We start from the raw sequence: 24,153 nt of genomic DNA on the forward strand, positions 1-24,153 counted from the left end.
AGACATACGAGATATCACCCATATCATGAAACTCCGTCTGACATTCTCGAGGCCATAGCCATACCAACAGCCCCAATAGATGGAACCATACCACTAAACAAAGTCATCAAAGGGCTGTGATTTACAGCCTCAACTCAGTTCAGGCCGGGAATTCCGGCGTAAGAGACCATGATTTCCCTACTTCTCACCTCTGCACACCATTCCAGTCATTAGAAATCTTACATATCATCTCGAAGAATGGTGAAGCATAACCAAAGACAATTGGGTGCTTAATATTGAGAAACTTGTTAATGCTCTTCATTTCAAACCACCATCTCTTTCCATACCCATGACGAAATCACTGTCTTTTAAATTATATCTAATCAAGATAAAATGAAGCACATATTCTACTACAAAAGTGGGCCATAGAAACAGTCCGTGTCTCAAAAAGGAAACTAGATATATGCATCTAATTGAAGTATTTCCTCATTCCTTGAGAAATGTCTTGAAACAGTTGACAGATGTATTCAGGATCTCAGCGAGGCGAACAAGCTCATAAAAAAGAGAAGTTTCAAATGCTGGCTGTCCATCAAATCATTCCACAACTAAAGTTAAAAGACTAGATGGATTCAATTGACCTTCAGGTTGCCTACTTTCATATCGTCGCGCAAAAACCCAGAACATTTCTGAGGAAATTCCCATAAGGAAATGTGAGTCCTGAATGATGTGGTGTTAGAAGGAATATTGGAAGGATAGGGGGGTTCCTCAACTTCCTCAAAGAGATCTACTAGCCACGGGAGAATACAAAATACAAAGCGTACGCCTCCAGATACCTGGAGCCACATTCTCTAGGAAAGCCCTTTTGATGAGCTTGTCAAAATATATTCTATAGGAGTTCCCCCACTTGCCCTGATCCCATCTATGATTCTCAAACACATTCAATCAGTCACCAGGATGATCTTTATTGCCCTGAACTGGCCAAGACAATGTTGGTAGACAGATCTACTGCACCTCTCAGAAGCATTTCAAAGTAGGCTACCATGAAACCCCAATCTCCTGTTCAAATTCCGGGACAAGTATTTCAACCAAGTCTAAGATCCCTGAATTAGATGTACAAGTCTTGAGGTCATCCAATATGAGTATTTGAAGTTGTCAAAAGACATCATAGACATTTTTAAAGAACAAACACAAGGGTGCTGTTCATCGTTAAATGGAAAAGGTTCTTGTTATGGTTTCTACAGAAAAATACAGACCCTGTCTCCTCTTTCAGGTAAGTATCAGTTTGAGTTATGTCAAACAAAACTGTTGTTCTCCTACAACTGCCACTACAAGGCATGATGGAATAGGAAAGTTTGCAGGATCCTTTAATTCCTCAAGTCTTAAGATCTGCTGCCTATCTGGCTACATTTCCCTGGATTTTTTCACGCATCCAATAGAATTCTGCAAAGAGGTTTTTTCTTCCTTTCTAGGATGTTTTTCTCCTTGTTTTAGTGTTGTAAATAAACGGAGTCAACTACCATTTGAAAATTGGTCAACTGGCAGGGTGATGGGCTACAATAATTACTGCGTCACTCATGACACTTTTTGTACTTTGTTCAAATCACCATGTATTGGCTAATGTCTATATTCATTTTTAAATTGTATATAATGTGTGTGTGTATGGATACATAAATATGTGTGTGTGTGTCTGTCTGTTGCAAATTCTAATGCTTGACTTCAACGAACGTACCTACGATGCAGAACAGGAGTTACTAGTAACTTTTTCCCATTTGCAGTTATTTCGAGTTTTTTAGGACCTGCAGTAAAAATGTTTTTAGGTTAGTTATTTGGCAGATCTCTGGGGCTCTTATTTAGAAAGGTTTTATGGAGAGTTATCGGGTGAATATTCAAAGGAGTTATTGGGAAGATTTAATTGGAAGATTTGTTGAGAGAAATTTAGGTGGGATCATTGAGAATATGAGCGGGTTTGCTCCTGAATTGTCATTATATAGTATTTCTCTTTTCATTTCTAAGACATTTGTGATTACTTTAATAAACACCATCTCTACTTGTGTCTCCTACAGCATGTAGTACAAAATCCAGTCAGTCCTAGCCAGAACTATACGGGCTACAGTGGCAGCTACAATTTCCGACGCACAGGATCTCGCTGCCTCCAAAGGTGGGATCATTTGTCCTTCTTCAGCAATGTTTCTTATCTTTGTGTGAAATGAAATGGGGTAGAAGAACTTAGAATTGGCAACATTCATTCTGTTTTAAAATCTAAGTGGGAGAGGCCCTAAATGTATAATAAATTATTCACTGAAGGTTATTTTGTTTTGCTCAATACAGTGCTCAAGATGTATTTTGAAAATATAAAATATCTTTTGCATTTTCATACATCCTTAGGTTTGGATCCTTGCCATTACAATTGTCTCATCTGTTCTGACTAATATGCGTGGTCAGAGTTCCTTATAAGTATTCTACCTTGTTTGTGTTTGAAAAAATGTTCGTGGACCATCACAAAAAAATATAAGCTCACAAATGTATGTGCTCTAAAGAACTATAGAAATGTACATCTTCTTTTAAATGGATGTTATCCAGTATTTGGGTGTCTTTCATAGATTCACATGCCTGAATCATTCCCCGTCATCGAGACGGGAGCCTCCGGTATATAAAAAAGTAATGTCTTATAGACATACATAGAAAAGAATAGGCCTAAGGGTATCACCTTAGTGTCCTATCCACGTCCTTATGTAAAAAGGACCAAAACAGAGTAGGCCCAAAGGTCCCACCTTGGTGGCCTATCTGTGTCCTTTTGTAAAAAAGGACCAAAGTAAAAAAAAACAACCAATCAGCTACTACCTCCTTCTAGAACCTTCCTGTCAGGAGCCCAAGTCTCTCAGATTTTCTACCGCACTTTGTGCTAGGGAGTCTCCACCTGAGTTCTCCTCAGGAATCTTTCTTCTTTCTACAAAAAACGATTTTTACTCAACTTCTAGCATTATGGCTGATAGCCAGAAAAAAGGCCTCTTTAGAGCCTGTTCCTCCAGTGGCAAAAAAAGGCTTCATGTAGAGGATAAACATGAAACTTGTTTATACTGCCTCTACCCTCAACATCAAGCCAAGGACTGCAAAATATGTAGGACCTTCTCGAACAAAACCCTGAAGGATCGAGAAGGACGCCTACTACTCTGGTTAAACAGGCTGAAGACCAGAACAGATGATTTGGTGTCAGAAGGTGAGAGTGTTGCTGGATCTTCGCATTTTTCCTTGAAGAGGCCAAGGGTTACTTCCCCTAGCCCCTCAGACACCCCTCCTAAGAAGACTTCTAAAAAGTCCTCAGAGGGCAAAACCTCCGTGTCTGGCAAGGATCTTCCTGTCACCAGGAAGCAGCCGCTGGCCCTGACAACGACAACAGCGTTGATGGTCTCCTCAGCGTACAAAACTGTCTCCACGTCGACGACGACAGCATCGTCGGCCTCCTCCTCGACGACGCCTTCATCTTCGGCGAGTAAACCTGTGCCGTCTACTATCCCAGTCACTCCATCGACGACGAAGATACTACCGTCGACGACGAGATCGACGTCGAAAACGTCGGCGACGACACCGTCGACGAAGACCATACCGTCGACGAGGAGCATGCCGTCGACGACGACAACACCGTCGACGACGGGAATACCGTCGACGGCGGTGACATTGCCGTCCACGAAGGCTGCGTCGACGGAGACACCGTCGACGAAGGTGATTTCTACGAAGGCACTGTCGACACAAGCGTCGACGACCGCAGGGACATGGAAGGAGTCTGAGCTGCTCTCGCATGCCATGGATGCCTTCCCGCCTCAGACATCCCACGTCACCGTTAAGATTACGAAAAGGCCAATTACACCACGCCTGACGTCGCCCAGTAAGGTGCAACAACTGCCTCCAGCCTGCCTGCTAAAGGGTGAGGCGTCGGATGAAGGGTTCTACACTCAAGCAACTAGCCCATCAGACTTGGTGCTTAAGTGCCAAAGCACAGAAGAGGAGCCGGAAGAGGAAGAACACATGGAGCAATTAGTCCACACTCAAGTGCAATCACAAGTTACACCAATGGTGTGCCTGCCAGCATCCATTGTCTCGGACCTGCAATTCCTGATAAAAGATTACAAAGAGCGGTTTCCGGAAAAGCACACTACGCCTGCACTTCCAGCTGTGCAGGTACCTGCTCCTTCCTCTCGACACAGGCCACCTCCACTGGTACTTAGTAAAGACCAGGAGCCGACACAAGACATTCACTCGTCTGACGACGAGGATAGAGACCAAGAAGAAGGCGAGGTCCATGACGACGAGTCGGCCCCAGATGTAGACCAGGACTATGTTACACATTCTCTGGCCTCTCCAGAACCACAGTCTTCGGAATCGCCACCCGCAGACATTGGTGGATTCCATAATCTGGTTGAGCGGGCTGCCAAACGTTTCCATATGTCTATGGAAACTCAGGAGACTGAATGCTTCCTTTATGATTTTAAGGAGCCCACTAAAAAGACAACAAGGTCGATCCCCATTATTGACTTTATCTGGAAACAGGGCAAACAATTAATGCAAACGCCAGCTTCCATCCAAGTGGTTGTACCCAGGCTAGATAAGAAATACAAGGCTACATCATCGGCGCCAGCATGCCTCACAGGTCACCCCAAGGCAGACTCTGTGGTAACCCAAGCGGCGCAGAAAAACTCGCGCAATCTAGCCTCGCCTCTGTCGACACCACCTGACAAGGAAGGCAGAAAGCTGGATGCAATTGGCAAACGTTTCTCCACTACGTCGGCCATGACGGTGAAAGTGGCGAATTCTATAGCTCTTCTGGGCCGTTACAATCGTCAACTCTGGGCAGACATTGCACCCTATCTATCCGATCTGCCGGAGGATGTACGGGAGGAGGCTCATTCGCTTCTCTTGGAAGGCCAAACATCTGCCTCCGAACTCATCGATTGCGCAATGGATGTTGCCATGACTTGTTTCCGGCAGCTGGCAGGTGCTGCCGTACTGCGAAGACAGGGCTGGCTCAAGGCCACCTCTTTCCGCCAGGAAGTGAAAACAAAAATACTCGACATGCCCTATGACGGCCAACATCTCTTTGGCGAAAAGATTGATGAGGCCCTCACCACCATTAAAAAGGACACGGACACTGCCAAAGCTCTTGGAACTCTGCAATTCTGAAACCAGTCCTTTCGTGGCAACAGAGGAAGGGGGCAGTCTTCATATAGGGGTTCCTACCAGAATAGGTCTTCCTATTCGTACACCCAGAGCAAATCGCAATTCCAACCGTGACAGAACCAGCAGGGACGTCAGACTTCCTACGGCAAGTCAAACTACAGGGGGGAAAATCAAAAAAGACCTGCTGGCAACCGCCAATGACTTATTTCAATGGCCAGTCCATCCACCATTGCATTCTTTAAAACTTGGAGGGAAACTCACCTACTTCCTACACAATTGGCAAAAGATAACATCAGATCGGTGGGTTCTCCAACTCATACAATTTGGACATTCTCTAGAATTTGTCTCAATTCCCCCAACAACACCGCCTGCCAATCGGTCCCACAGGCACCTACGGCTGCTTCTTCAGGAAATCGCTTCCATGCTCCACAAAGGAGCGATAGAGAGAGTTCCACAGGCCCACAAAGGGAAAGGTTTCTACTCCCACTTCTTCCTCATCCACAAAAAAGGGAAAAAGTGGAGGCCAATCCTCGACCTCAGGGCCCTCAACGTGTTCCTAAAGAAACAATCGTTCCGCATGGTAACTCTACAGGAAATCCTGGGTCTCCTGGAGGAAGGGGACTACACTACCAATTTCGTGTCCTTCCGGTTGGCCTCAAATCTGCCCCACGGATATTTACCAAATGCCTCTCCCCCGTGGCAGCCTTCCTTCGTTAACAGGGTAACCAGGTATTCCCATACCTGGACGACTGGCTGGTAAAAGCACCGTCTGAGACAGCCGCAACCATATCCTCCAGCGCCTGTCTGAATATTTTCCACCGACTAGGTTTGACCCTCAACCACAAAGTCGGCACTGGAACCCAACAAGGTCATTACATTCCTTGGAGCGACCCTGAACACGGTACGCGTCAGAGCTTTTCCCTCTCAGGAGCGAAAGATCAAACTCATCTCCCTGGCCACATCAGTGGCATCACGGAAGACTCTGCCGGTCCGCACCTTCAAGTCTCTTCTCGGCATGATGTCCTCATGCATCATGCTCATTCCCCATTGCCGCCTCAAAATGAGACCTCTCCAAGAGGAACTGACGAAGCAATGGACACAAGCTACGGGCTCATTCGAGGACCGCATACGTGTCACTCGGACCATGGTCAACCACTTACAGTGGTGGAGATCCCCCAAACACCTGTCGAAAGGGCTACCGTTCCTGCTTCCAGCAGAACCACACGTAATAACAACAGACGCATCCCTAGAAGGCTGGGGAGCGGTCCTCCAAGAACTCCAGATCAACGGCAAGTGGACGACACAAGAAACCAAGCTCCACATCAACCTACTGGAGGTAAGAGCGGTCTTCCTGGCTCTGCAAGCGTTCCTGCCGGGCATTCGAAACTCCCCAGTGCTCGTCAAAACAGACAACACCACGACGATGCACTACCTGAACAAACAGGGGGGGACGCGATCGCTCTCACTGTCTCGAGAATCGCAAAGAGTCTGGAACTGGCTTCTGGAACATGGAATAACGCTGAAAGCGGAGTACGTCCCGGGCAAGGACAATGTCTTGGCGGACGCCCTGAGCAGAGAGAGGTCTCCATCCCACGAATGGGAGCTGGACACGGAAGTGCTGGAGCACATCTTCATGGAGTGGGGAACCCCGCAAATCGACCTTTTTGCCACCAGGGAGAACGCCAGATGCCCAAGCTTCGCAAGCAGGCATCACCACCCAGGAACCCTCGGAAATGCATTTTCCATCGCATGGCGGAACATATTTGCGTACGCCTTTCCGCCATTTCCACTGATACCCAGGGTTCTCAGGAAGATGAAGTCGGAGCCCTGCACTCTGATCCTGATCGCTCCATCCTGGCCGAGGCAGCACTGGTTCACGGACCTTCATCGCCTCTCTGCCAGGCCACCTCTTCGCCTGCATCACCATCCGACCCTGCTCACAATGTCCCAAGGACAGGTTCTCCACCCGAATTTGAAATCTCTAAAGTTGTCAGGTTGGCTCCTGGATACCGCGAAATCAGCCACCTAGACATCCCGCAGGAGTGCAGAGACGTCCTTGCAAAGGCTAGAGCGGACAGCACTAATAAAACCTACTCACTAAAATGGAAGCGGTTCTGTTCTTGGTGTGACGCTAAAGGCTTACACCCCTTCCACATCACTCCACAGCAACTGCTGCCGTACCTATTGCAGCTAGCACAATCGGGCCTCGCACATGCGTCCATCAAAGTGCATCTGGCGGCAATCTCCAGATTCACAAGGACGTCTAAGGGTCCATCCCTATGGGCGGACAGACTTATAAAACAATTCCTCAAAGGCCTCTTTAGGTCCTTCCCACGACCAAGACCAATCCCTCCGTCGTGGCACCTCAATGTGGTCCTTCACCAACTAATGTAGCACCCCTTCGAACCCATCCATAAAGCGGAGATCAAATTCCTTTCATGGAAAACGGCCCTCCTCCTGGCGTTAACATCTGCCAGACGGGTCAGTGAGTTGCAGGCTCTCTCGATCCAAGATCCTTTTATGCAGTTCAGGGAGGACAGGGTCATTCTCCGAACTAACCCTCGGTTTATTCCGAAAGTCCCCTCGGACTTCCACCTTAACGAACCAGTGGTATTAAGGTCTTTCTTTCCAAATCCCACCACTGTAGCCGAGAGGACTCTGCATTCATTGGATCTAAAGAGATGCCTTAAATTCTACATCGACAAGACACAACACTTCAGAAAGTCATCTCAACTATTTATTGCCTTTAGTAGACCACGCAACGGCATGCCCCTGACGAAACAAAGTATTTCAAGGTGGATTTCCTCAGCGATCACCTTTTGTCACGACAAGGCCGGCCGGCCTCTGGACTCACGAGTCAAAGCTCATTCGACAAGAGCCATGTCCACGTCTGCGGCGCTGTTTGCTGGAGTGACGGTATTGGACATCTGCAGAGCGGCGACCTGGAAGTCCCCGCACACCTTCACCAGGCACTATTGCCTGGATACTGAGCTGATAAAGGATGCAGCAGTGGGCCGAGCAGTGCTTCGCCATCTATTCCAGTGAGGTGAGCCTTCTTACATCCCTCCATCCTTTACTGGTATGCACATTCTTTTACTAATATTTACATGGCAATGCTTTTTGGTGGTTTGCAGTAGCGTAATATGTATTATCGCAGACTCATATATGATCCACCAAGAAAATGTGCATGATATATTGCTTGCTACTCTGATTCAGGCATGTGAATCTATGAAAGACACCCAAATACTGGATAAGAAATGCGTTACTTACCTGTAACTGCACATGCACCCTCCCGCCTCCCCTGGAAGGACTCACCTATCTCTCTAACAAGTTTACGCCTAACTAGCTTGGTGCGTAGGAAAATCTGAGAGACTTGGGCTCCTGACAGGAAGGTTCTAGAAGGAGGTGGTAGCTGATTGGTTGGTTTTCTTTACTTTGGTCCTTTTTTACAAAAGGACACAGATAGGCCACCAAGGTTGGACCTTTGGGCCTACTCTGTTTTGGTTCTTTTTACATAAGGACGTGGATAGGACACTAAGGTGATACCCTTAGACCTATTCTTTTCTATGTATGTCTATAGGACATTACTTTTTTATATACCGGAGGCTCCCGTCTCGACGACGGGGAAAGATTCAGGCATGTGAATCTATGAAAGACACTAATACTGGATAACTGCAGTTACAGGTAAGTAACGCATTTCTTATATAAAACGCAAAACCTTAATCACTTAAATTCACACAGTTAACGTTAGCTATGCAATCATATGCCACCAGTGCAGTACTCATGACCTCACAGATTATTAATTCCCTGGAGACATCACATGTGACCTCACTAGTGACAACATGCCATCACATTTGCTGCAAACAATTACCCTTTCTCAGATCTGTGTGCACGGAAATAGCACACCTTTTTCTGTATCTAATCAGACATCTAGATGTTGGCAGCGCTAGGGCAGCCTTCAATCTGCATTTAATGTTTGTGATGATATGAAGTACTTAATAGTATAACTGTAGGCGCCTTTTGGTGTAAACTTGGCGAGGCCTCTTAGTTGTTGGCAGAAGTGCTCAGCCATGCAAACTGTCACTCATTTAGGGTTAGTGTAATACGTTTCCATACATGTCATTGCATTATCGCATTGAAATTGTATGCCAAGCAAATATACCTCCTTTATGACTTGGAGTTGCTCCTAATATTCTTGTTTCAGTCAGAAGCCAAGGTTGAGGAGTTGGATGGATATTATGGTTATGCTGTGCATAAACACTTGTCATGAGCTGGGGCCTGGGCAGGTCTGGCATCCTATCTGCTACACTCCATTTACAACATGCTTTATTGTGACTGCCAACTGGTTGCAATCTGCGTTTAACACCCAGGGTCTCTCAGTTTTCTAAATACTTATTCTGTTCCTCGACCTGACTTTCTCTCCCCAATAGAAACCCAGAGCGCTGCAGTTTCAGTCTCTTCGCTGACTGTCCTGACTACGTTTACAGTTTTGACGGACCCACTGCAGTTTTCCATCTGCAAAAGGCCCGACATATGTGACAAGAAACAGGCATAGTAAAAGTGAAGGACTACACACACCAGCTTTTTCCTTTGCAGACCCTCTGATATTTTGTTGTGTAGTCTAAGTGTACAGGGAGCATGTCAGAGCTTGGTCTTTAAATTCCCTTTGGCCCTAATCAATCGTTGTTGTTGTTTATAGTAAAAGTGAAACCTTCTATAAGTGATTACACTGTGAGGAGAAGCAAGGCTGTGACTCTAGGAGTCCGCAGACCGTTGCCTACTGGTTAGAGCTCACCATGGAGCTTAGCTGTTTATCCAGCGAGGAGCTTCTTTTCTGAGGGATGCATGCATTAGAGGAAAAGAGAGACTACAACCATCTCAAAGCTTTCAAAAAGTTAAAACAAATAATATACTTTCAACACCTCTGGTTGCGGATGTTTGCTAGCAACCTGCTGCACAGGGTTTAAAAGGGGGCTGCCATGATGATGAGAACCTGCTGTGAAACTCGTTCCAGTTATAATTGTGATTTCTCACTCGGAGCATCAGAAAGTCTTAGCACATTTACTCCAAGAAAATGACATTCAATGGATACTCCAAACTTCTGATTCATCACCTTGAGAATACACCAAGATGCCAGATTGAATCCAGAGAATTTACTCAAGAAAGCTCCTGTGCCCCAGTAGGTGGTGCCTTGTGACTCCGTTACTCCCCGGAAGTGATGGAGGAGAGCCACATATAAGCTCCACCCTTGCATACTGACAGTTCCCTTCTCTCCACGCCCTTTAATTTGGATCCAGAGCTCAGGTCCCAATTTTGTCCATTTTCGGACGACTTTTAGAGCAGTACAGAAAGTTTACCAGGTATGATTTGTCCCCTGAGAATGACTGATTTCAAGCTGTGCCTCGACTGCAGTAAGCGGATATTGATCACAAGCCTGTGCAACATTTGCTTTTAGGTGCTTGGAATTTGGTAACGACTCAAAAGTTATGCGGTAAATAAGCTAACCTGCCCAAAAGACAAGTGACAAACAAAACCTTTTGTCCCCAAGCATAAGATATTATTGTTGACAAGTCCTGGGTCTATTTGCCATCCCTTTGAGGAGTGGGCTCACTGCGGAGTCCAGCAGGGCGGGTCCTCGACCGGCAACACCTGGTTTCTGTTAAACCATCAGCAACAGGTTAAATACCACAAACCGACCCATGCGCCGACACAGTGGTGTCCATGGTCCATGGAGCCGGTCCTGACCAAACTGTAAGTACGGCATAGTCGACCACGCGTCAGGGAACGGAATACTTTTCCTACTCTGAACCAAGCAGGGTCAACTGACCCCAACATTGATTGATTTATTTCAGCGCGCAAACGGCATGCCATTATGCACGACTTGAGGATTCCCGCATTTTACCCCATTGAGGCGAGGGATTAATTGTGATGGACTTTTAATAATATAGGGCATGTTTGTCATGTGGTGTTTATATATGTACAGGGATCATCATTTGATCCAACACAAAGCATGCAATTGGTGCAAACAACAAAGCATGCTTTTGGTGTAAAAAATAAGCTTGTGATTCACAAATTTACGATCTAGCAACAATATTGCAACAACAAATGCAACTGTTTGCTTGTATTTTTACTGTTTTTTGTGGATCTTCGACCTACATGTCATCGCCAAATATAGGTTTCAAATTTCAATACCAAAACTAAGGTATGTGTGTTTGGAGCAAATCCATGAACTTATATATTAAAACTCGAATCACAAAGTAGATTAGGTAAATATCGGTCTTGAAGAATAGTTACCAGATCATTTGTGTTACTACACAAAAGTTAGAAACATGTTGACACATCTAAGATAAGTAAAGTCTAATAGATAGCATCACATATTTTAATATAGGAAGAAAACTTGTTCATTAATGTTTTTCCTGAGAAGTACCTCTTATCCTATTCTTAAACTTCACACATTTTATACATTAACATCAATCTACTCTTTAAGCCCCCACATCTACACTTAGTGACGGACGAGAAGATCTCCGGCATAGAGCCCCCATTGTGGGTGCCCATCAGGCAGTGTAGCACCAGTCCGACGAGGAGCAAAACCCCATGATAAAGCATGACACCTATCTAGGTGTGTGAGAGCATTTGTTCCTGCAGAGTCGCGCTCCCAGCGTACTCTGCAGAACAGTGCTAGACCTACATAAACACAAATTTCACTAGGAACTGCATACCCTTTATACATTATCTAGATTATTTGGACCATGTATGGTGGACATTGATGCGCTGTAAGTCCCTCCCTTTTGTTAGACACAAGTTTATTGACAACACAGCCATTGGAGGTCTTATTATCATTGTTCACAGGACCACCATCGATGGAGCCGCTGTGGTTGGGCAATTGTTGTCCGTTGATGAAGAGAAAGCTCCTCATTTACTTGGAGTCCTTCATATATGCCATACACTTTTACAGTAGCAGGCATGGAGCTGTCAACCGTGCTCCTGTCGATGAGCACACCATCAGTGAGACCACTGCAATCCTCAGTGGTTTCGCCTATGCTGCTGCATCCCTGAAAGGGAAGTTTCTAATATAGATGCTGAGGCCGTGAAGGAGACAGCAATGACCAGGTAGATAATGGGGGAGCTACAAAACCAACAGACGTAAACATACAAAATGTAGATTCCGAAAATGTTGATAACAAAGAAGAAAGGCTGCATTTCGTTAAGCGCAGACACAGCATGAAACACTTGCAAAAGCTCTTCATTGTGTACAGGTGATTAGTTTGGACCACCTTTAGTGCCAGTGATACATGTACCGCTTGATATGTTTGCCACTTAGCAGAATATGGTTAAGGACATTTATCAAAAAGGACCTGTTTTTGGCATCTTGCAGCCACATTGACAAACAATAATGACCCATATCCCCGGGAGGAGGCTGTTTCAGAAGTGGCTTCGAGATATTCTAATTGTACGATTCTGGGAGATTTTATCTTTCATATGTACATCTCGACAGGGAGGGAGGGACAGCAATTTTGGTAGTCATTTAAAGTCCTTAATCTTAACTCTTCGATTTCAATGACCACTCATCAAGTCAGACATACTTTGGACCTTATTCTATCCCACCTTCCTCTTATGGTTAGTTCCCCCCTTGAATTAAGTTGGTCAGATCATTATCTGATGCTTTAAATCTGTGACTATACCTGTGCCGCCCCTGAGGTGGGTGAGAGACGTGGATCCGAAATTCAAGCTTGGAATAAAATAATCTCTTTGCAGCTAGCGGGGGCACTTATTGTAGCCCTCTCCCCACAATTGACTGTGATATTAACTTGGACTTGGCAGTGGATTCTTGGATTATGGGAGTCACCAGTGATCTATCCCTTATTTTATTTTTTTAATAATCAATTTTATTGGTTTTTGGATAACAAGTAAATTCATTGGTAGCAGATCAAGCATTGTAATTAAAGAAATTCCATCACTTACGTTCGACAAAAAGCACAGTCGGCCCAGCCGGGCTGGACGTGGCAATCCCAGAACCACAACATTATAGACGTACAAGTGTCGTTGGACCCTCACACGGGTAGCAAATTGAACCATTTACCCCACACTTTACCTAATAGTTCAGGGCAACCCCGGGCCTCAAAGAGAGACTCCTCCTGTGCTCCACACCAATCCACACCTCTCCTCCATTTCCGCACAGTCGACGCCTTAGCAAGGGACGACAGCGCAGTTATATCCCTTTTTGCCACCGCCACTGCTGTCCCCAGGAAACGCTTTTCTGCTCTGGAGCCATCGAGGCCGTCAAACACCCCCAACAGCAAGCACTTCAGGTCATGGGGAACCTCCCATCCCAGGGCCTGTGTAAGCTCGAGCTCCACCCCCCTCCAGAACGGCGCCAGGGCCGGACACTGCCATACCCTGTGAAAGAAATCTGCTGGGACAGACTCACAGCGTGCACAGGCGGGGGAGTGTCGCAGACGGGCCCGGAAGTGGCGTGCCGGAGTGAGGTATGCTGCATGGAGGTAGTAAAGTTGGACCAGGCATAACTTGGAGGATGTTGTCAAGGTTTTGGGTGCCATAAGGGCATCCCGCCAATCCGCGTCCTCCAAGGGCCCCAACCACCCCTCCCAGCGAGACTGGAGCTGGTCTAGGGATGCATTGTTCACCAGTGACCCGTATATTCGGGACACCCCCCCACGCTCCCCAGGTTCCCCATCATCACCTGGGCCTCCAAGGGACTGAATTCTGGGAGAGAGGTGGGGGATGGAATGTAAGTGTGGAGGGCGTGTCTGAGTTGGAGATACTCATAGAATTGAGAAGGAAGAAGGACGTGACATTGTTGTAGGTCAGCAAAAGATCGAATGTGGTCTCCCACCCACACATCTCCAAGTAGTGAGATCCCAACGAGGTCCCAGCGACGGAAATCGCGCAAGGACGAGACCTATCTCTGCCATGCACCACTCCACAGCGGCGTTTGCCTGGCGAGCCTCCAGTCCCATTGCACATGGCAAAGGGCTGTAACGCAGGCCGTGAGCACCGTCCTAGTGACAGGTTAGAGCCTGCGGCACCGGGCTACCATATAGAAATGCCTGAATCTGCGGAAAGTCCATTGCCCTGAGTTCCACCCGGTATGCTGGGTCGGACCAGCTGCTCGCAAACCAGTCGTGGATCACGATAAGTTTCGTGGCCAGGTAGTAGAGGTGGATATTGGTCACCCCCATGCCTCGGTCGAAGGGGGGAATATGGCAGTGTGCCAGAGACAATCGTGACCTCCCTCCTCCCCATAAAAACCGGGTGAGAGCGCTGTCCAATTCCCGGAACCAGCTACCTGGGAGGTGGATGGTGATATTTTGTAAAATGTAGAGAAAGCGGGGGAGGATCATCATTTTGAAGAGTGCACTCCTGCCCAGGGGGTTAAGGGGAAGGGTCTGCAATTTCTTGAGGTCTGCCTTCATCCTAGTGACCAAGGGTGCGACATTCAGGGCCCATTCGAGCTCCGGCAGGAGGGTAACCCACACACCTAAGTATTTGAATGATTGCCTCCGGAGGGTGATAGTCGTCTTCCAGTCAAAACACGCCCGAGAGGGATGCAAAGGAACCAGGGTTGATTTTGCCGGGTAAAGTCACAGCCCAGAAACCCGCTCGAAAGCAGAGAGGGCCTCCAGGCATCTGGGGCCGGAGCGGTCCGGGTCCACCAGAAAAAGCAGGACATCGTCCGCGTAGAGGGCTATCTTGTTAATCTGACTCTGATCCCAGGCCCAACCCCGGATGAGGGGGGCTTGGTGGATGAGCGCTGCCAGGGGCTCCATCGCCAGCGCGAATAAGAGCTGCAAGAGCGGGCACCCCTGACGGGTACCCCTCCGGATTGGGAACGTCTCAGAAAGCTCGCCGTTAATGAGGACACGGGCCCTGGGGTTACTGTAAAGGACTCTGATCAGGCGGCGGAAGGGAAGACCAAACCCCATGCGTTCCAACACGCCCTCAAGGTAGCTCCTGTCCACGGTATCAAAGGCTTTTTCAAAGTCGATGAATAGGAGCGCCAGATACGGGGTCAGGGGATGACGGTGAGCCATAGCCAGGTGTAGACGACAAATGCAATGACGGGTACCCCTGGCTGGCATGAACCCACACTGATCAGGATGGACCAAGTCTTGTAGGAGTGGGCGGAGCCGCTGGGCTATCGCAGTGGCAAAGATCTTAATCTCCGTATTAATCAACGAGATCGGGCGGTAGTCTGCACAATCTAGGGAGGGCAATTGTCTTTGGGATGACCACGATAGTGGCCACATCGGTTTCAGGCGGGAAGGACCTCTCTTCCACCACATGATTGAAAAGCTCCACTAAATGGGGAACCAAGTCATCGCGGAAGGTCACATAGTACTCTTGAGGGTAGCCATCAGGCCCGGGCACCTTGCCTGGGTGTAGCATTGAGATCGCCCCGTGTATTTCTTCCGGGGTAAAGGGGTGATCCAGGGAATAAGCGATCGCCTGGGGGAGGCATGGCAGTCGAGAACCAGTCTCCTGCAGCAAGTCAGCCAGGGGAGTACACTGAGGGCGAGCGTCATATAGGGCAGCGGATGTTACCTGGTGGACCCCAGTGTCCGTCCGAATCTCGGGAATAATGCGGTTAACTTTGGGATAGGACACTAGGTTGTGGAGAAGCTTGCCATTTTTGTCACCTCACCCATAAATACGTGCCACAGAAGTGCGCCAGAGCATTTTAGCGGACTCCAGCGAGATCTGACGAATCTCGTCGCCGACCATTGCAAGCTGTCGAGAGGAGTCATCGCTGCCATCGGTCAATTGGAGACTTTCCAACCGTGCTGCCTGGGCCTCCAGCTGCACGAGCTGGGCGGCCTGCTCTACACGTTTTGCGTGGACCAGCCCTCTGGCCACATCCCGAACGCCGGCCTTGCCGGCCTCCCACAGCGTCCCCGGTGAGGGAACAGAGCTCGTATTAGTTGAGAAGTAATGACGCAGTTCCTGCCCAAGGGACTCCACCAGGGCAGAGTCCTGCATCAACCATGCCTTCAGCCGCCAAGTCGCATGTGTGCCAACGGTGGAGTTTCCAATGCGGAGGGAACTGGGGGAGTGGTCCTGTTGCAGGGTTTCTGTACTCACACAGAACTGTGCACAGAGGAGTGGAACCTCGGCAAATTAGGATGTCCCAAAACTTACCTTAGCAACCAACTCACCCCTTACCGAGCTAGCTACAGTGTCTCATTGGACATATCAAACACCCAATGTTTAGACAAACCAGAACATGAACTTACAGTACCTCAGGGTACGTGGGACTCATGAACACTCTTTCGTTATATTATCATTACAAACCAGAACATGGAGTAAAGAAGACACATGTGCATTTGAAATGTTTATTTACTAATGCCGTCTTCTCAGGCGCAGTATCTTAGATAATACAAGTACACTTATTATCAGTAGCAAAATTATCAGCATAGTTACTAAGACATAAAAAGCGAATGGTGACAGCATGTTAACATGCTGTAATGAATAAGAGTTAACAACACTTATATCTCACCCTCCCTGACACATATATTATATTATTAGCTAAGAAGGTCTCTTTGGGTTGTTTTAGGGCGGGCCCATACCTTAGTGTCCTAGCATGAAGGAATCACATCAGCATACACCAGCTCTCTCTGCATGTGCACCGCATCAAGTGTGTTAACAATTCTCGTGCAAAGCAATATCAATCCCGCCTCAAGCCCAAGTTGGCAAAGGCTGCACTTGTGTTATGACTATGAAGGCGTGGAGATCAGACCTCATAACAATTCCATATCGCGTTGCTCCTGAAACTTCAGCACTCTCCGTGCAGACATGGTTTATTAAACAAAACTGATATCAGAGCAATAACATATTATTCTCACATACACCACGGCAAACCACTAGGTTGAAAGCTAAGTCAACAATTAAGGGTCGTGTGCAGAAGTTGCAAGAAAGGAAAAATGGCGTTTAAATCTCAAATGTACCTATGCTAACTTAACACGATATAAGGATATATAGGAGCTATACAACACCCCCCCATGATCCGAGAACGGACTAAATAAGATAACAGAAGTGCCATCACATGAGAGCAGAATCCATTTATAAAAGAGCATGAATAAAAATTCAATTATAAAAACTAATGCTAAAAAATAGCCCACAAGTATAATGTGGCTCAAGCCAATAGGCAAGCAAAAAATAAAATGTCTTGACCAAAAGTCAATAAAATCAAGGAAATGCTATCAATCAGCATGTCAATTTGAGGCAGTGTCTATGATAAGACTGTATATGAAAAGTAAGCTGCAACAGCCTCCAGGAGGAAGTCACTGTCCTCATCCGAAAACAGTTCAGCCATCCAATTTAAAAGACGAAAGGAACATACGTGATCTTCCAGCACCGCATCCTCTATAACCATCAGAGGACAGCTCGGTGGGTTTTCAAGAAAACTTCGTTCCAAGAAACTTTGCGCTGCCGACAACACATCCCAGGGACCCATTAGTCCATGTGCCACCGCCAAGGCCATAATCCCTTCGTCAGAACAAACCAACTCGTGAGCAATGATAGGACTCATCAGTTGATCAAAATCGACGTCAGCAGATATTGGTCCGCAGAGACACAAATCAATGGCCCAAAGGAAATCACAGGTCAGGCAGCGAAATACAGGCTGGACACAGGTGAAATAGGAGAACCGAAAAGATAATCCAAAAGCCGTGCTTAGAGTCGCCAACGGCAGTGTGCCATAATAATCAAGCATGCGGTTGCGAAACCGCGTCAGTAGTAGCTGTGCGTGGACTTGCACAGGAAGGGCATCCATATTTAAAAAGGCAGAAAACCACCAAAGCGCCAGCCGCTAAAGCAAGTAAAAACGGGAACCCTCCAAATAAGGATGAAAAAATAGAATGGAAGAAAGCAGGGATGACTCCAAAAATCTTCTCAAAGGAAGTCACGAGACCACCGCTAACAACTTTAAAAAAATGTGCTAGGCCCGTTGTGGAGGATGCGTGAAAGATAGAACGGACCATGGCTCCGAAATGCAAGGGCAAATCAGTGTTTAAAAGAGCCTGAACCTCCGTGCGGGTGTTAGCAATGTGAAGCACGAAAGTTTCACGGGCCGAGCTCAAGGCCACCTCTTTCTGGGACAATAGAGCTCTTATTCTAGCCATGCCGCTGAATTCTGCTCCCAAGGTCGGGATCTGTGGCCAAATGGAAGACTCCCTATGTTCACGTGTGGGAGGATAAAGAACATTTCTGCAGCAAATAACTCGCTCACTAACTGTTACTATGAAAGCTATACCTCTAATTAAACCACAACAGTTTTCATTATGGAGCATTAAATAACTACCATTCTCTAACAATTTAAACGTGGGGATGATAGCAGGAACTGGCGTGCCCTGTAAAACGCAAGCCATATTCGGTCGGTCCTTGTTACATGAACCGTGTAACTGTATGTGTCTGCACATTAAAGAATGATCTGGCGTCTCAGTACACACATCCCCTGTTAGATAAACCTCTTGTTCATCCTTGAAACATCTGTATGTGTATGGGAGTGACCAGACCTCATGAAGAAAACCGCTACCTAAGGGTTCAAAACGACCTATTGGCACATATTTCATACAATTTGAAAACTTATATAAAGCAAAAGGCAGCGTTATTAAACCGTGGATAAGCCACGTAGCAGCAGTGGTCTCTGCCACAGAAAAAGGTAAAGATTCCAATCTTTCAATATGGAGCATAGAAAAGGAAGCATCACGCATTGAAAGCAAGCGTTGTTTGTCTGTCAAATTAAATGGTGCAAATAAAGAGGAAACGTTCATGTATCCCCAGGGAACTTACCCATTTTTAGAGTCTGTAGTGTCCATGCAAACTGCATGATTGAACGTAATTGATTTTGACCATGGTATAATACAGACACTTCATCATGCACAATATCAACAACAGACGACACAATATTATCTAATGTGTAAATTCTAGAGGAAAGCACGTTAATCATTCTGAACACGTCTAACGATTTCAGGCAGGGCAGTCATAGACGGGGTGCCGAAACACCTTGTATAAACTGCCGCAAATGTTTTTCCCCAGCCGTCACAGTCAGCAAGTTCAGGAGTAATATCCTGCGGTAGAGTAATCGTTAACATTCTATGTTTATCAGCAGGAGTAGAATTCGGAAAAACCGCCTCCAGTTGATCAAACTTCTCTGCTAGCCAGATAGGGAAGTCATCGTTGTCAACAGGACGCGCACCAAAAACCGAATTTACCATCACTGGATTGAGACGCATACCGCCTCGTTCCAGGGGAGCGGCCGCACCCCCCTGGGGACCACCAGGAAGATGTCGACCGATGTATTGCACTAAAGCACGAATCACGGAAATGGAAACTACATGCAGCCTGCGAATTTCAGCCAGGGTGCAAGCCCCGTGATACGGGTGCGGGGTAAAGCCACCCAACGCAGGCCAATTAGTACCTGGAATTGAGAGTGGACCTAACCTCGCAGGGGACATAGAGTGTGGGAGGGCGCCATCAAACCAAACCCGATGCTGCCAATGATCAATAGGTATTTCCAATGCCCTGTATGGCGTATATTCAGCCGGGACATCCGAGGCGGTGTAGGAGTGGAACAAACCAGAATTAGCGTCCACAGCCGGAAACGTAACCCAAGAGTAAAACAACTCGTAAGGAAACGCCGGATCTGCACATACCACGAAAATCACAGCCATCCCATCTACTGGGACTTGGTACGTCTGAAGATGGTTGCGTACCGCTACGCGACTATGCTGCGCAATAGCCACCGCTGCCGCCATTACAGTATTGGAAATAAGAAAACACAAAGAACACTCTGTAGCACAACTGGGTAGTAATTCAAAGAAACCGTTTAAGAAAGAATCAAGCTTGAATAAAGACCTACTTCAAAAAATAGGTAGGTTTCACCGACACCCCGTTTTCCGGAAACGGACGTGAAGGGGTTAAGGCATGAACGATAAACTACTCGAGTGTCATGATATAAGACCACCGAAACCGTTGGGCGCCATGTTGCAGGGTTTCTGTACTCACACAGAACTGTGCACAGAGGAGTGGAACCTCGGCAAATTAGGATGTCCCAAAACTTACCTTAGCAACCAACTCACCCCTTACCGAGCTAGCTACAGTGTCTCATTGGACATATCAAACACCCAATGTTTAGACAAACCAGAACATGAACTTACAGTACCTCAGGGTACGTGGGACTCATGAACACTCTTTCGTTATATTATCATTACAAACCAGAACATGGAGTAAAGAAGACACATGTGCATTTGAAATGTTTATTTACTAATGCCGTCTTCTCAGGCGCAGTATCTTAGATAATACAAGTACACTTATTATCAGTAGCAAAATTATCAGCATAGTTACTAAGACATAAAAAGCGAATGGTGACAGCATGTTAACATGCTGTAATGAATAAGAGTTAACAACACTTATATCTCACCCTCCCTGACACATATATTATATTATTAGCTAAGAAGGTCTCTTTGGGTTGTTTTAGGGCGGGCCCATACCTTAGTGTCCTAGCATGAAGGAATCACATCAGCATACACCAGCTCTCTCTGCATGTGCACCGCATCAAGTGTGTTAACAATTCTCGTGCAAAGCAATATCAATCCCGCCTCAAGCCCAAGTTGGCAAAGGCTGCACTTGTGTTATGACTATGAAGGCGTGGAGATCAGACCTCATAACAATTCCATATCGCGTTGCTCCTGAAACTTCAGCACTCTCCGTGCAGACATGGTTTATTAAACAAAACTGATATCAGAGCAATAACATATTATTCTCACATACACCACGGCAAACCACTAGGTTGAAAGCTAAGTCAACAATTAAGGGTCGTGTGCAGAAGTTGCAAGAAAGGAAAAATGGCGTTTAAATCTCAAATGTACCTATGCTAACTTAACACGATATAAGGATATATAGGAGCTATACAACAGTCCGAGATCCCCCTGGGCAATATATTAGCCCCAGACATCAATTGGCATTCAGTTGCGGGCATCAGGAGTAGGTCCATTCGGGAATGGGTATGATGAGCCGCCGAGGTGTGGGTGTATTGTTCCTTGCAGGGGTTCCCCTCCAGACGTCGCAAAGGCCCAAGGCCGATGACCAACCAGACAGGCTCCTCGCAGAGGCAAGACGATGTGCCGACGGGGTGCCCGTCGCGTCACGGGAAGGCTGTAGGATGGCGTTAAAGTCCCCCCAACAACCGTCAGGCCCTGTGGAAAGTAGGAGATCACCGGCGTAAGGCGACAAAGGGTGGAGGCCAGGGGCGCAGGGGAAACGTAAGTGCACAGGAGGTTCAGAGGGTGTCCCTCAATCATCCCCGACACAGCCACATAAAGGCCCTGCGCATCAGTCTCTGCTCTAGCCAGAGTAAAGGGAAGCCCCTTCCTGAGTAAAATGGCAACCCCCTCGGGAGCCCCGCGCGAAACCAGAATGCCAGTCCCTGTCAAACCCATAGCGGGCTAGGAAATTGCATTGTGAGCCCATGAGGTGCATTTCCTGGAGAAACAGAATGTCAGGCGTGTGGCGGAGGGCGGTGCAGAGAACAGCTGTGCGCTTGATTCGAGCGAGGAGGCCATTGACATTCAAGGATAGGATGTGGAGAGTTCTATTGAGGGTGTAGGACATCTAGAGGAGTGGTATGTGGATGGGCGGATGCATGCGCAGGGCCGTTCTCAAACCAAGGGAAACGCCCACCCGAGCCCGGGGCCTTGAAATGAAGGTATGGGGTGTAGTGATCTGCTTGTCTCCAGCGGGAACAGCTAGGAATGCACAGCTACCAATGTAAATGTAAATGTACAGGAATTTATATAGCGCAAATCACCAAGCGGTTTCTAAGCGCTTGCTTAGGGAACCCGTCCTGGTATTCCCCTGTGAGATAACCCCGGCAGGGTATCCGCAAGGTGAAAGCCAGGCATCCCGCCGCGAGGGGCCGTTGTGGAGATTAAGCAAGCTATTGCCCAGAGTCGCAGAGTGTGAACCCGTGAATCGAGTAGGCACCGGAGCAAGAATTGTCGAGTCCATGGACATTTTAGGACTCAAGACCCCGCCGAGCCAGGAATTGAACCCTGGTCCCGGGCTGACCTCTGCTTCCAGGTCTGCCTCCTCTAACCAGTGAGCCACACTTCTCCACATGAGAACAGAACACAGCGGCCCGTAGGCGGCTAAAAACAACAAACTGTTGGGAGACAACGGTCTCCGCCCCCCCAACTCCCCCCACCCTACACTTCTGTAGTGGAAGCATCTGTCGCCCGAATAAATCGCAACCATCAACTACCCCACAATTAAGTGAACAGCTAATCTAAAACGGTTAGCAAACAAACAAGCAAGGACGTGGCTGAGCTGGACCCCCCTCCATATATTCGGATGAAATGCTAACAGCTTAAAACAAGAGATGGTAAACGTGTAACCAGTAAAAGGCATCAGTCCAGTGACTATGATGAAGCTCCAGACCCCGACCGGACCAGTCAGTAGAGCCAAGTCGGCCCCAGCCCGTGGGTTCAGGAACAGTCACGGTGCAGAGATTCCCCAAGGGTGAACTGTGAATCACTCATCGTGTGGCGCCGGTCATACTCCCTCCTCCTCACCTGATCAACGGACCACAGGGCTTCCGGACAGGTCCGAGTCCGACATGGCCCGATCTATCCCCTATTAAAGTGTGGTCCGCCATAGACAGAGGACCCTCTGCCTCTTGGTTTTCCCCAGAACGTTTGACCTATGAAAAGGGATGCAAGAAGTATGAGCGGCTTTGGCAAATGAACTATGACAAGCCAAATAAATGTATACAACTGCTCTGAAACAGTATCAGAAAGCTATTAGAATCCCTTACAAGATATATTTTGCTGATCAAATTAATTTAGCAAATAAAATGGCGCTTGAAATTTTTAAGTTGGCATTTCCAGCGGTCTCACCTGAATAATGCAATTAGCTTCCAGCTTTTTTTGAGGATAAAATACACTGTCTTGGTCTGTGCCCCAGACTGACAGGCAGCTTAACCCTAAAAGCTGCTATTTGTGCTAAGAGCATGCAATCACAAACACTCTGTAATCTGTCTCAATTTGGTCCCTTTTCCTTGGAACAAATCCCTCTAGCCATCTCTCAGTGTAATTCAGGCTTCCCAGGTGATTCATATCCGATCATTCTCCAGATTGTACCAATATTTCAGCAACTCTGTCAGAGCTCAGTGTCTTCAGCTTGTGTTTCATGTGGCTGGAAAAGAGTACAAGTGGTCCACTTGTTTAAAAAAAAAAACGCTAATCCTGTAGTTTTTGCCAATTTCCACCAGATACCTCTATGGCCTGCAGCTTCTAAAATCTTGGAAAAACCTATCAATACTTAACTGACCACCTACTTGGAAGCAAATTCTCTTTTCATTACACACAATCTGGCTTTTGCCAAGGCCACAGCACAGACACAGCTCTTCTCGAGATCATAGAGATCATCAAACTCTCAATGGATAAAGGAGAAAGTGCTGTTTTTATCCTACTGGATTTGCTGGGGCTTTTGATACGGACTCTCATGCAACCATATTACATCGTCTCTCTGACGTCGGTCTCTACGATCAGGGTTGGGGGTGACAAATCCTTTCTTGAAGAGAAAGCAACAAGTTTGAATGCCCCCCTACTGTTCATCAGCAAGGAAGTGGAGGTTTGGAGTACCCCAGGGTTCTGCACTCAACCGCATGTAATTTAACATTTTTCTTGCTACATTGATTTAATTATTTGGCCTGAGGACCCTTTCTTATGCCAATGACTCGCAGCTCCTACTCACAGTAGATGCCTCTGTCCCTTTACAAGTGGCAGGGCTGAAACCTGGCCTCACTGCTACTTTACGTTTGTTGAAAGAGAGCCACCTGTTATATAATGCGGACACAACTGAGATTCTCTTGTTTGGCAACTTAAAAGATGAATGCTTGTTTAACTGTTAGCCTCAGGATTTACTGCCCCCTTTGAAGCCTGCTTCTTCAGCGAGGAATCAAGGGATAAACAGTTATGACAAATA

At 47.0% G+C, this 24,153-nt stretch overlaps 1 protein-coding gene across 5 annotated transcripts in view; it reads left to right on the forward strand.

The window, feature by feature from the left end:
• Positions 1-24,153, forward strand: part of PHF1 (PHD finger protein 1) — an 836,267-nt gene that overhangs the window by 711,175 nt on the left and 100,939 nt on the right. For all 5 annotated transcript variants that reach the window (XR_013594654.1, XR_013594655.1, XM_078641645.1 and 2 more), the window contains one exon: positions 2,043-2,137. Coding sequence is in view for 3 of the 5 variants with exons in the window: in XM_078641645.1 (XP_078497771.1) it covers positions 2,043-2,137 (95 nt within the window). In the remaining 2 variants the exon portion in view is untranslated. The remainder of the gene's footprint in view (positions 1-2,042; positions 2,138-24,153) is intronic.

Source organism: Lissotriton helveticus, chromosome 5_1, assembly GCF_964261635.1.
Source record: "Lissotriton helveticus chromosome 5_1, aLisHel1.1, whole genome shotgun sequence".
NCBI classification, from domain to species: Eukaryota; Metazoa; Chordata; class Amphibia; order Caudata; family Salamandridae; genus Lissotriton; species Lissotriton helveticus.